General features: G+C 50.3%; 1 protein-coding gene across 1 annotated transcript in view; it reads right to left on the minus strand.

Annotated features, from left to right (window-relative positions):
* Positions 1 to 14,356, minus strand: part of LOC105484134 (protein arginine methyltransferase 8) — a 99,353-nt gene that overhangs the window by 51,414 nt on the left and 33,583 nt on the right. Inside the window, exon 2 of the mRNA XM_011745466.2 lies at positions 4,072 to 4,257. Within this exon, the coding sequence (XP_011743768.1) occupies positions 4,072 to 4,257 (186 nt within the window). The remainder of the gene's footprint in view (positions 1 to 4,071; positions 4,258 to 14,356) is intronic.

The raw sequence follows: 14,356 nt of genomic DNA on the forward strand, positions 1-14,356 counted from the left end.
TATTTTGCACACCTTGGTCAAAGTGAAACATTTCACGGGGGTTCGGGCCACGAGAGACGTCCTGCCTAACCACTTGACTGCAAGGCAGACAAAGGCCCAACTAAAGAAACATCCCTATCGTATCTTGCTGGACAAAGGTCCAAGGAACATTACGACGACATTCTGCCAGAACAAGGGCCAGGACCTCCTCATCACGGGAACACTTTAATATCCTGCCGGGCAGAGAGCCAAACTGCCCAGACCCCTCCCACCCATACCTGTAAGTACCCCCAGCCTGTAAGTAGCGGGGAGCTCTGACATTAGGCCGGTTCCCCACTTCTGTAGATTTTAGGCTGTACATAAAGCCTGTATTTGCTGTCGAACTGCACTCTTTCTGTGGGTGTGTCTTTCTTTAACCCTTGCCTTCCCTTCAAAACCTAACAGAGCCTATGTTTGCTAATGGGAAGGCCCCCCAGTGGCCACCCTTTAGTTGATTGCCTTTGTCGCTTTTTTGGCCGATTCTTCTTTCCTGAAGGTCCCAGACCCCAGGAGTTAGGTTGGAAGGTACAAGTTCTGGGAGAACAGAAGTTGTGACTTAGCAAGGCTTCCCCTACCTGACTTGCCAAAAGAAGAGATCCTCTCTCCCCTTCCTGGGAGAATAATCCAAAGAACTCCCAAGACACTTCAGACAGGAACATGCCACCCTGTTGCAGACAGTTCCCAGCCTCTAGCTGTGGATTCATGTGTGTCCCAGCTTTCCTACCTATTGAATACATGATGGCCCCTTGACGAATTGTTGGGAAATGAGGCCCGGAAGAGTCTGTTTCAACAGAACCTGCAGCAAGAGCATCAAAGGAAGGGAGCCGGCCAGGAGTGGGACTGGCACCCAGAGCTCAGGGTGCTGCAGGGACAGCCGCATTGGCACGTTCTTCTCGTGGCTGAGGCACCAAGCCCAGCGCCGACTGTTAGAGAGGCTGAGATTTCAGAACTGGGATCTAGGGGGTCATGGAGCCTACCACCTCCTCTCTAGGTGGTGACCTCAGGAAGCACACATCTTCCACTTCAGCTCCTTTTCAAGATTCCATTCTTCTCATAGAGGCCTAAATTGGAAGGCCAGGGTCTTCCTCTCGCTGGCCCCTGCCCTCTGGAGGCTGGGAACATGTTGGAGCCATGAATGGAGCCATGGGATGAGAGCAGAAATGTCCAGAGTCACCCCCTGCTGTCTCTCCAGCCCCAACAGTCCCCTGTACTCAGCACTTCTTGTTTGTATTTACAGACTAATCAAACCCAATCCATCCGCACCATGTTTCCTCAACACTCACTGATGGCTATTAATCAGCAGGCCAGTGGTGCTGCTCCCCACTGTGTTAGCGTCTTGTTAATGATGGGGAGAAGACTGCCAAATGACCAGCGTGGCTCCAGATGGACAGAGAAATATGGGTCTTGCCCAGACCAAGGAGGCAAGGGCATCACCACCATCCGTCTGGCATGGAACAGAGATCCCTGGTGCTTGATAACAAGAACTGGGCGGACTTCTCTCTGCAAAGAACAGTGTTAAAAGTTCTTCCACGTGCCCCCCACCTCCCTTCGTGCAGATGATCTGGGAAACTGAAAACAGGGTAAAAGGAGACCTCGGTGGGGAGGGAAGGTTACCTAGCTGTTCCTGCATTAAAGGACCTATGAGATGGTCTATAGCAGCGGCAGGAGGGATTTAAGCTAGATGTCCAGAAGTATTTCCCAATGAGAAGGCTGCTAAGCACTCTCCCAGGACAGGAATGTGATCTATGACTCATAGATCTTCTACTCTAAGTCTCCAGCTCAACTTGCTCTATGTTTATATACATGCATGCACAAGCTTGACTTTTCCATCAGTACACACCATTAAGGGAACCTGGTCTAGTATTTATTTGGTGAAACTTGGTGTCCCCTCCCCTGGGTGCTGGGTCATGCTGCTGACCGGGCATCGCCTGAATTAGCTGGATTAGCACACATGTCAACAAGCCTTTGCTATCCAGACAATGTGCCAAGCTGTAGGTAACAGGCTGGGGACGCCAAGTCCCAAAGGAATTATCGGGATCAGTAATAGCTTAGTGGAGCGCACTCTAAATGCCAAAGGTGTGGCTCAGCAGGAACCTAGCAACTCAAAGGGAGGTGTCCAAGAAGCCGATCACGGAGGCTCCGAGTGAGGAGGGAGCTTGCAGACCCGGCTTGAGGTGCACTTCATAGTTGTTTGGTTTCTAATGGAGGAGTTTTGGGCAGGCCCAAGAGGAGGTATTTTGGGGTCCCTGGAACTGCTCTCTTGTCCCCAGAATCTGTCCTGAAATGGGTACCCAGAGCCACAGGTTTGTTAGAACTTGTCACATGGAGAACATGTAGGGACAAGGTCTTGAGGAAGGGGCGTTCGCAGAGTCTCTTTTGCCCCCCAGAGCCTCTCACAGGCCAAGGACAGGGCTCCGGGGATCCCTACCCCAGTGGAAAGCAGGGTCAAGGAAGGTATAAGAGTTCACCCATCGGCCCTGAGATGGCATTTTATCTCCCAAGAGCTGCAGGCTCCGCTGCCCAGGCCCTCCTAGGCCAGGACCTTCTGGACTGAACACAGACCCCAGTCCTCCTCCCCTGCAGGCCCAGGCTTAAGGATTTTACATAGTGATCAGTTCTCAGGGACCCAAACCTTGAGCCTCCCTGGATTAAATGAGGCTGAGTCCCTGAGTCTAGAAGTCACTGAGGGGACTCCTTCCACCCTCTACCTCCATGTGGGGCTGCGGAAAAACCAGCAGGAACAAACACGGCAATTTAATTTTTATGGTTTCCAGATGGAAAGAAAGGAAATTTGTTTTAAGGGCTGTGTGGCATGATGGTTAGGAACAATAGGTGAAGGTTTGATTGCTAGCTCAACCATCTACTAGCCTGTGGCCTTTCACAAAAAAAAAAAAAAAAAGAAAAAGAAAAAGAAAAGAAAGAAAAACAACAACAGGGATGAATGAGGGTTGATTTGATTCTTTAGGGCCTAAATCATCTGGAGAATGGGGACAAGCAATAACACCAACCTCACAGGGTTAACCTGAAGAATAAACGAACCAATAATATAAAATGCTTGGAATAACACCAGCGTGTAGTAAGCGCTACGACGAAACAAACAAACAAAAGAGCTGGCTATTATTACTCAACACCCTTCCGGCAATGGCAGGGTCATCATTTCCACATAGGAAGAGATTACAGCAGTGCGTACGTGGAAGGAAGATCTTCAAGACTTGTTTTGAAAACAGATTTGCATAGCAGGCAAACTTTTGTTCCTTTTTCAATTTTTTTTTTACACTGTAAGAGGATCAGGGACATATTTTCTTCATAGAGTTTACATGAAATGATATGTATAATGTGCTTAGAACTGTGCCTGGCACTTAGCAAGCACTCAGTAAATGCTACTTGTTTATTTGGGGTGGCTGGAGAGAGTGCTGGAGATTATAATGAAAGATATACAGTAGGGGCACCATTAAGCCCCCACTATAGACAGGATGCCTCTTCTTAGGAGGCTCTGTTCTGTTCCATAGGCAACATTAGTCTTCCCTGCTATGGTGTAAGACTGGCATTTAGACATAAGAATTTCCAGACAATCAATCAGGGTGTCAGACCTGGGCCAAGATCCCAAGAAAGCTTCCTGCAGCTCTTCCTCCGGAGGTGCTCATTGGTCTAAAGAATGCACATCGTGACCTCTGAAAGGTCCTTGCTGCCTCAGGACTCTGACTGCAAGCATTTGAGCTCCTGGTCCAAAGACCAGCGCTATCCAGCCCACACTGGATGAGCTGGGTTTATGGCTGGGGAGAGACACGGGAGCTGGAATGTAAAACAAACGGACCGTAAGCACCTCATGTGCTGTCTCTGGCCGTGGAGCATACAGACACACACTTTCGCCTGCTCCCCTGCTCCAGGCCTGGCCCGGCCTCCCCAGGATTGGAGAAAGGGTCAGAGGACTCAGGGACACTGGGAGCACTCACTTTACCATGGTAAGGAGTTGAACGCACTATGCTGCCTCTGAAAACAATGTAACAGCAGAGTCAAACTCGCCCCATTAACCACCCACTCGGGACACTTTACCTCGTGGATCCCAAAGTGGGCGTAGGAGTCGAAGTAATAATCTCTCGAGGTCATCTCCTCCGGGTTCAGCAGCTTGGACATCTTGCCCCGTCCCGGGCAACTGGGTTGAGTGGACACATGATGGACGCATTGCACTGGCTTAGCAGGGATGACGGGCTGAGGGGGCTGGGAGGGGGGGCTGTTCACCTGAGGGGAAGAGAAGGGGGTCTGGTGTTAGGAAAGACAATGAGGTCCTGCCCTTGGGGCTCGTGATCCTCTTTCCTTCCCCCTCCCTGAGCCCGGCCTCAAGCAACCACAGCAGCCCTTCCTGAAAGACAGGCAGGTGAGCCCTTCCAGCTCCCGGCTGCCGGGCTCATGGCTGTGATCTGCCCAGAGCTGGCAGGCCACTGAGGAGCCACGCAGATCCAGATTTCACCCACTTTCAGCTCTTATGAGCTACTTGACCTGAGCAAATGCAGGCCTCAGTTTCCGTATCTGTGAAATGGGGAAAACAGTACCTTCCTTTGGAGGCAAATAGGAAACATTCAGTAAAGGGAAATGCACAGCACAGCATGGTGCCTGAGAGTGTAGATCCCGGAGCTGAATCCCAGCTCTGCCATTTCCTAGCTATACAACTTTGGCCAAACTTATGCATTGCTCAGTGCCTCAGTTTCCTTGTCTCTAAAATGGGAATAAAATAGTCCCTGCCTCCTAGAGTTGTCCTGAGGATTAGACAAGTTTGTATTTCAAAGTGCTTAGGAAAGGGCCAGGTATATAGTAAGAGTTCGTTAGAGGAAACGAAGTCCCACCTGCGTCCTCAGGAATGTGAACCCATGGGCTTCTCTTCACTCAGCAGGCAGCATCAAGCTACAAGAGGATATGGCTCCCAAAATGCAGATGACTTAGGCTCTGGTGTCTCCTACCTGTTGTCTTGCCCCCTAGTTTCTGATTCACAGTTCTACCCTGAATTCAGCACTGTGGACACCCACACTGATGGCCTCCACATGACCAATTCTTGCTATTTCTGGGTGCCCCAATCCTGAGGCCCAGCCCAGCTCTATACCCACTGCTGCTGCCCATCACTGTCGGTTCCCTGGTCCTCCACAGGCTAGGAGGAGCAGGGAGAAGGAGATGGGGATCCACAGAGCTTCTGGAGCCCAGAGACAGCAATTGGAGCCCAGAAGCTCAAACGCTGCAACAGAAGCAGTTAGGCCAGGAGACCTCCTCTGCCTGGAGTGCAGAAGACCCAGATGTGCAAGGCACAGTGAAGGCCTCAAAGCTGGGTAGAATTAGAAAAATCAGAAAAGGAGCATTATCTAGTAGTCAGTCCTCTAGGACTGAGAATCTGGGCTCCTGGGTCCTATCCTGGCTCTAGGAACATTGAAAATAGGTACTAGGAGGCAGATAGCAAAGTGGCTGAAAGTACAAACCTGGAGCCACTGCCTGACTCTGAAACCCAGCACTTGTTGGCTGTGTGACCTTGGGCAATCAGTTGTCATCACTGTGCCTCAGCTTTTCCTCCTCTAGAGAACGCAAATCATAATAAAACCTACCTGGAAAATGTGTCCACACGTTTGGAGGAGTTAATATATGGAAAGACGTTAGAACAGGCTGGCACGTAGTAACTGCTTATTATTATTACATAAATCATGTCCTTATTCTACATCTCGATTTTCTTGTCCGTGAGCTGGGTCAGCTCAGACTTACTGTCTCCTTTCTAGCAAGGGAAACAGGGGGATCCTAGGACACAGCGAGATCAAAAAAGTCAAGTGATTTCATCCCCTCCGTGAAATAATTCAGCACAGCCCCCAGACTGTCCTGTGTCCAGGGCTGCAGGGGGCTGAGCTGGGGGCAGTGGGATGGTCCCGTTTTCCCAGTGTATCTAGGCTACCGCCCTTGAGAAATAAACACACTTCCCAGTTTAGCAACATCAGATTTCAGGTCGGTGAGATCCCGGGCGGGCTGGCAGAGGCGAGTGGGGCTGCCTCATTAGAATGCAGCAGGTGTGCCCACCCTCAGCTTGGGATGTTGGTCACGGTCTCTGAGAGGCTATAAATAGACTGTGTCAATTGCACACTCCTGTGCAGGCTGCAGAATCACCTCTAAAGCCGACGAAGGCTCTGTGCGTGAAGCTGACCCCAATATTGACTCCATTTCAATATGTTAAGGAGAGGATAAAGTCCTAGCTGGTCTGGGCATTGTGCACGGTCAAGGTCACAGGGGCCTCCCGCACCCCTTAGCTGTCACTCCACTCTGGTTCCAAGGCTCCCTTTTCCATGTGCTTCCTGAGACTCCACAGGCTAAGACTCCCAGGAGGCTGGGAATGGGTGGGAAGCAGCTGTGGCCTGTGATCCCTGAACATTCAGCTACATGGGGTGATGCTTTTAATTCCACAACTGCCTACTGAGAGTCTGTAACAGCAAGGCACCGTGCAGGTCCTGTGGAAGAAACAGACGTATGGGAACTGCCCTCCCAGGACCCTGTTTTCTAGATTCTAAGACCCTTATTGTCTCTGATAGATGCTGGAATAAGGTTTGTTCTACCAGGGAAGTTCAAGCAAATTGTTCTGGAGGTTCACAGGAAAGAGAATTCACTTTAATGCAGAGAGTCAGGAAGCCCTCGGATGGCAGGAGGTGGGGTGAGGTGGGAGCTTTTTGAACAGATTTTGGCAGGTGGAGGAAGGGACGGCTTGAGCAACAGAGGCGGGAGAGCAGTGAGTTTGTTTGGGAGCAGCTTGGCTGAGATAGTGAGAGAGTCAGTTGAAAGGAAATTATGGCCAGGCTAAGAGGTTGTAATTAAATACAAAAGACAACGGGGAGCTATCGCCAGTTTGTAACCAGGGAACCAGCGACTTCTGTGTTTGGGCTCTTCTTTAGGAAGATAAATGTGGTAGCAGCACACAGGAGGGGCCAAGGAAAATAAGGGAATGGAGGAGAAACAAGGTATGAACGTTGGAGGCTATTTTCAAAGTCCAGTCAAGAAATAACGAGAGCCTGAACTACTGGGGTGTCCGAGGGGCTGCCTGACAGAGAAAGTGCAGAAATAGACTTTACAGGCTTTGGCAACTGACAAAATGTAGGGGAAGAGAGAGGAGCTGGAATCAAAGATGACTTCAACATTTCAAGCCTGGGTGACTAGGGAAATGGTGGTGACATTAACAAAAATAAGCCAGTCAGCAGGCAGAGCAGGTTGGGGTGGGGGGAAATAATGAATTTCAATTTGGATATGCAGAGTTTGAAATGTCGTTGAGTCATATAAGAAAAGATGTCTAGCAAGAAGACATTAATGCAGTTCCAGACAATAAATATCATAAACAAAATTAAAAGGCAAATGATAAACCGAGAAGTACATTTTAACATATATGGCAGACAAAGGTTAATGCCCTTCATATGTAGAGAGCTCTTACAAGCCAATACAAAAATAGATGAACACCCACAATGTAATATTGGGGAAAGGATTTGAGAGTCTGTTCACATGAGGCAAGTACATGTGAAATACAAATGGCAAGTTAATGTGCAGGAACAATGTTTCACCTCCCTCGAAATCAGGTAAATTCAAATTAAAATAAAAAACTTACAGCTTTTAAATACCAGATAAGCTCTTCTCCCACCAAAACTACCAAAGCTCTGCATATGTAAGAGCTGCAGAGAAACTGATTCTTTCACACGTTTCTAGCGGGAATGAAAATAGGTCAAGACTTTTAGAAAGGCCGTGTGGTAAAATGTACTTAAAGCGTTAAAGAGCACAAACCCATTCACCCAGCAATTAAAGTTTCGTGGACTTTATCATAAGGAGACAATCATGGATGATCATGATGATGTACCTGTTAAGAATTTCATGACAGTGCTGTCCTCAGTGACAAAAGATAGGAGTCAACTTAAATGTTCCACAACGTGAAACACTAAACTGTGGTGTAGCCACATGACGGAATACTATGCAGCCATTAAAGGTATTATGGGAAGAGTGTTTGATAACACAAAAATATGATCGTGACAAATTGCTCCGCCACTTCCAGGCTGCCCTTCCTCCGAGGATGTGTGGCCCGAGCGTCACACTCCAGTGTCCAAGCAAGGGCTCTGGAACAAAGTCAACCTCCATCCAGCCTGGCTGGGGCCCTCCGAACTTCAGCCACCGGGGAGGACACTGCTCGAGAAGCTGTGCAGATCACCTCACTGCTGGGGCTGAAGAAGGCTCGGTGCGTGAAGCTGACCCCAGTATTGACTCCATTTAAATATATTAAGGAGAGCAAAAAGTCCTAGCTGGCTTGGGCATTGTGCATGGTCAAGGTCCCAGGGGTCTCCAGGACCCGTAAGCTGTCATTCAACTCTGATTCCAAGGTTCCCTTTTCCATGGGGCTCCCTCAGACTTTCCCCAACAGCCAACTTATGAAGCGTCTGCCGCGTGCCACGCAGGAGGCAAAAGGATGCATGGATTTGGGGGCATTCGTTTCAACAGCCACAGGTCATGGGGACAAATAAATGACTGGCCCAGACGCTGGTCCACAGCCTGGCACTCTGCCCATTGACTGACAGGCGTGCCATCTCCCTGAAGGCTGGGAGTGGGTGGGAAGCAGGCGTGGCCTGTGATCCCTGAACATTCAGCTACATGGGGTGATGCTTTTAAATTCTACAACTACCTACTGACTTCTACAACAGTGGGGCACTGTGCCAGCCCTGTGAAAGAAACAAGAGACATATGGGCATTCTATGGATCCCATGCAGGCAAATTGGAACCCTTATAGGAATCTAGATGCATCTCCGAGAGATACAGATGATTGTTCAGCTGCAACTGAAGGCTCTTGAGACTTGAGGAGCACAGGGGATGGGTCTTGGGAGATGACAGTGGTCTCCTCCATAAAGTCAGAAGGCTCAACTCCTCCCTAAGCCACACTGGGCAAGCAGAGTCTCTGAGTGAAGGTAACTTGCAAACTCCAATCTTGTACACATAGGCTGAGAAGTCAGCAAAAGGATTTGGAATTACACTCAGATGGGCAGCTGGACTCTCAACGTCAGCACCTTGGTCTGCCCATGGCTGCGGCTATCTGAGGTCCAATTTGCTCCCTGTGCCCAAGTCCCTCCCCACTGGACATTCCAGTGCCCCCAGTCACCTCCAGGGTGACTGTGCCCACATCACCCTGGAGGTCTGGCCCTGCCTGCTCTGCCCTGGAGTCGGTTCTGGTACCTGTTTCTGCACCATTGCCTCCAACCTTGTCCTGCCGGGTTCTTGAGCCCCAGGACAGAGAAAGTGCCCTGCCTTGCTGTTTCCCCACCTCCACCCAAGGGCCCAGGCCCAGGGCCCTGCTACTTGCTGGAGGTCTCCTGATGTTGTCTGCCTCCCTGAGATGCTGAGAATCACCCTCCACTGTCAATACTTGTGATTTGCCTTCCACTCTCCACGCCAGCAGCTGATCAGGACTCCCCCAACACAGTGTTCTACCTCCGGACTGGCCTTACCCAGGGCAGCTTCAGCAGCTTTTCTCCCTAATAAATAAAGTGCGATCGTCTTAATCTACCCACTCTACTAGGGTGAACAGGCCCTGGCCCCACTAAATGCAGAGATGGAAGGTTGTGGAAGCAGCAGAGCTGGAGACAGGAGGAACCTGGCTTCCTGACGCAGGGGTATGTGAGCTTGCGAGCTGGTCCTTAAAGGGCGGGTCGGATTTCCACAAGCAGGGGTGGGGATTCGGGGGAGCATGTGTGACCTAACCCACATCCCTTGAAAATGCAGGTAGATGGCAGATGGTGATGATGGTGATGAGACCTAACATTGACTAAGGGCCCACTGCACCCCAGGCACTGCTCCAAGCACTTCACAGATAGACACCATCTCATGACATCCTCGTAGTAACTGACATTTACAGATAAGGAAACTAAAGCTCACAACGTCCAGTCATTTGCCAGGGCCCAGAGATAGCAAGCAGCACAGCCAAGATGTCAACCAGTATCTGTTTTATGCCAAAACCTGTGCTCTTGAAACTGATGCCATGGTTAGCTCAGTTCAGCCCAACCAAGCTTAACTGAGCTACTGCCAGGAGCCAGGCCCTGTGCTCAGAAAAGGGTAACATAGCTGGCCCAGGCAGAAAACCCAGTCTTGAGGGCAGAAAGACAGTCAACAGGCAATAACTAGACAGAGGAGAGCGCTTCTGTGGAGGTAGGCACAGGCAGGCACCTCTGCAAGGTGACAGAGTTTAAAGAGAGCAGACAATAGGTGTCAGGGTGCAGATGGAGAGACTGAGGCCCACAGAAGGAAAGGAATTTGTTTAGGCTTACCTAGGGGAATCTAGGTCCAGAGGTGGATCTGGAACTGGAACCTCCAAGAGAATAGGAAAGAAGTAGTGGAGGAGAGGAGAAAGAAGCTTTAAGGGAGGAGAGTGAAGGTGCTGGACATCTAAAGCAAGAAGGCAGCCTGCAGAGGGCAGAGGGAAGCCAGCGCTCTCTGCACCAGGCAGCCAAAGCGAACCTAAGCCCTTTGGGCTATAAATGGCTCCTGCTGGCACCAGCCCAAGCTTTAAAATGATTTTCCTGAGAACAAGCGGCTCCACTAGAGGAGCCAGATCCTGCTCTGTTCTCCAAATGTCAAGAGAGCTTTTTCTAACCTGAGTCGTCTGTCCTCAGCAGCCACCTGCCTGGCCTGGAGGGCCCATGGAGGGAAAAAAGAGGATCGCAGTGGGAGGGGACACAGTAGGGGTGGCCGGAGGAGGCTTCCAGCCTGGGCCTCACCCCACTCTTTTGCCCACCGCCTTCACCTTCTTCCCTCCTTGCCCATCTTCGCGCCAGCCCCTCGGCCCAGTGTCGCCCTTAGGTACTCACCACACCTCTCTTCAACCTGTGTTTACTCACCAGGCTGTGATCTAAGCTGTGGCTCCTGTTGAGGATAATCACACAAAGGGTTAGCTCTTCTAGCACCATCTGCCTGCCTTTAGATAGGGGCCAGAGGTTTGCAGAAAAAAAGAACATTCTTATGTGAAATGTCGGGCAGCAGCAAGACAAGCAAGGGCTCTGCTGGGCATTGGGACCTCTCCTATCGCCTAAGAAAGCAAAAGTACAGCTTTATTGTCTGCCTTTGGCCAGGATGGCCCTACGTCCCCGCTCTCTCTACTCTCCTGCACCCCTGTGTCTTACGGTCGGGGCTGGAAGATGAAGTCAGCCCCCTCAGAGGGGTGTGCTGTGCTAGGGTAGCTAGCTCTAGCTTGCTGCTTCTTACCCTGGGGGCTGGAAGCCCAGAGTCTGGGGGCAAAGGGGAGGAGTGCCAGGGTGGTCCAGGCTTCCCTGGACCACCCTGGAAGAAGAAGAATTGTCTCGGGCCACCCAAAAATACACTAATAATTGCTGATGAACTGAAAAATAAAAATCAAAACAAAATCTCATACTGTTTTAGGAAAGTTTGTGGGTTTGTATTGGGCCACGTTCAAAGCCACCCTGGGCTGTGTGCAGGCCGCGGGTTGGACAGACTTGGTCTAGGTGTTGCCAGTCCTGTGAGATGGTGTTGCCTTCTGCACGTGGACTTCCGGGCTCCCCAGCTGGCTCCGGTTTATTCTTCAGTAGTCTGCCTCACGCCCTTCACAAGACTTGGTTTCTTAGGCACAGACACTCTTCAGATCTGCCTTTTCCAGGCCTGGATGTTGGGGGCAAGCCACTGATGCCTGTCACAGAGGGTCGGCTGTCCCCTATTTGGAACGCCCTGTTTTATAGTATCTCTGACTCTAACTCTGGGATCTTGGCAGAGCTCATCCTCACACACGGTTTCCTTACCTTAAAGTCAAGCCCCCTCAAGGCTGTGTTTCCTGGAAACCCTTTCTCTTAGCTCCTGCTGCCCACTGCTCTCAGTCTCCACCCTCCCACTCTGGGAGGCCTCCCAGGACCCTCAGCTGAGCCAGGGCTTACAGAGGGGTCTAGGGCAGTGGTTCTTGAAGTGTGGTCTCCAGACCACCAGCATCACCAGGGGGCTTGTAAGAAACGCAAATTCCCAGACCTTGCAGGACAGAAACCCATGAATCAGAAATTTTGGGATGGGACCCAGCAGGTGATTCTGATGCACCATAAAGCTTGAAAACCACTGGTCTAGAGTAGCACTTTCCCACACCGTAGACCACAGAATTGGTACTCCTAGCAAAGGGTTCCATGGCAAATAGGTTTGGGCAGATAAGCTAAAGAGAGAGCTCTTTTACTTTTTAGACGGAGTCTCACTCTGTTGCCCAGGCTGGAGTGCAGTGGTGTGATCTCGGCTCACTGCAAGCTCCACCTCCTGAGTTGACGCCATCCTCTTGCCTCAGCCTCCCAAGTAGCCAGGACTACAGGTTCCCGCCACCACGTCCAGCTAATTTTTTTGTATTTTTTAGTAGAGATGGAGTTTCACCATATTGGTCAGGCTGGTTTCAAACTCCTGACCTCAGGTGATCCACCTGCCTCGGCCTCCCAAAGCGCTGGGATTACATAAAGAGAGTTCTTAATTGCAACACTTTTAAGCCTTTACGATGCTAAAACAAATGATTTTATTATAGTATACATATTAAATATATTATATAAATATTATATAACATACATCTTCTAAAAGGAATTAGGACATCTACTACTATCACATTTATGGCTGTGACACACTTTTTTTCTGAGATCTATAAACATCTCTAGAAATTAACGTTCTGAGAGAAACAAGCTGGGCTCCGATTTCAAACAGTATTTCTGTTTTATATCCATGTCGGCCATTGCTGGTGGATCTCCAGTCCACCGCAGACCGATGAAATCAGGGTGGGGCTGAGACCCAATGCTGTGCATGTTAACAAGCTCTCCAGCTGGTGCCTAGGAACCCTGTCCTGACAGTGCTGAGGACAGCTTCAGGCCTTCTCTCTTCCTCTCTGAAGCCCGGAGCTCTGTCGTAGCTCTCAGATGGTGCTGCTTCAGAGCCAACCGAGATTCCCAGAGCGGGGCCAAGGACATCTGGAAGACAGGCACCCAAGGCCACGGAGAGCACTTTAGCTCTAACAGTAGAGGGACTGGGATTGGGTGTGGGTACTGCCACCTTCAGGCTTTGTGACCTTGGGCCAGTCACTGGTAGGGACTTGCAGTCCTGACCAGGGTCACTGAGAGGCTCCACGTGAAGGCCGCCTTCAGCAGCTGCACACTGTGCACGGGCGCCTCCTGCCAGCCCTGGCTGTCTCTTTATGGTACAACAGCAATGTCTGCTTCAAATCAAAATGGCATTGCACCCACACAGCACTCCCTCTGTCTCCTGGATCTGTAAGTGCTGAGAGGGAATCTATCGGATTTGTTGGGCCTGACCTATTTTTTAAATAAACTAGGGCTGTTTTCCACTATTAGTCACTTGCCTCCCAAGCCTCCACATATTAAATTCACTTCTTGTATCCTCAGATATTTTGGCTGCAAGAGATGTCAGGTTAATTGGATGCTTGGTTCTTCCTCTTTAATGGGCTTAAAAGCAGACTTCCCTGTGCATTCCCCTCCTCTTCCTCCCTCTTCCCTCCCCAAGACAAGGGAGCCTCCGCCCCTCCTTTGACTTGAAGAGAGTTACGGAGCCCTGGCTTCCCTCTCCACTCTCTTTTCCAGGCAGATGTGCAGAAAGACACAGCCAGTGTCCTCTCTTACCCTCACCTTGCCTGCAGTTAGACTACACTTTTAGTCCCAGATTTGGATCAAATCATCCCTGTGGGACCTGTGCTACGTTCATGACTCTCTTCACCCCAGGCAGGAGTCCTCAGAGGAGTTTTTCCTGTACCTGCTTCATAGGCACACAGCCAGAGACAGCACCGGTGGGTTCTGGACTTACTTCTCTCCTTCCCTGTTCATGTCACTGTGCAAAGGCCATTGAGCCTTCCCTATCCTCAGTTTCCTCTTCTACAAATGGCAAAGATTTTCTGACCCGCCTCTTTTGTGGGGCTTTGGTGATGACTGGAAGATGCTGAGTGTGTAAATATTCAGAGGAAATTCTAGCGTGTGGTACAGGAGTACGAGGCTTCCCGCTCTCGCCAGTCTGATTCTATGCCAGGGTGCTATCTTTAGATGCTCTTTGGGCCCTTTCCTGGCATAGGACACGGTGGCTTTGGCTGCCCGTAGAGCCCTGTTCTGTTGGCTGCTTGGCCCTGGCCCCTGTCCTTACACATTGTGCACTCTCAAGCCTTTGGTTCTGCCCTTTCTCTTCTGAGCTTTCTGGGCATTATGGGATTGTTATCTTTAGGAAGGTAGCCATCATGGAAAATCAGTCATTTTCTCCAGCCCCTGATGCTTGGGTCTCTCCTGCTCCTATTTTGACCTCCTATGGCATCTGCTTCTCTGAAACTATGGGCTATGTTCCC

This window comes from Macaca nemestrina, chromosome 10 (assembly GCF_043159975.1).
Source record: "Macaca nemestrina isolate mMacNem1 chromosome 10, mMacNem.hap1, whole genome shotgun sequence".
NCBI classification, from domain to species: Eukaryota; Metazoa; Chordata; class Mammalia; order Primates; family Cercopithecidae; genus Macaca; species Macaca nemestrina.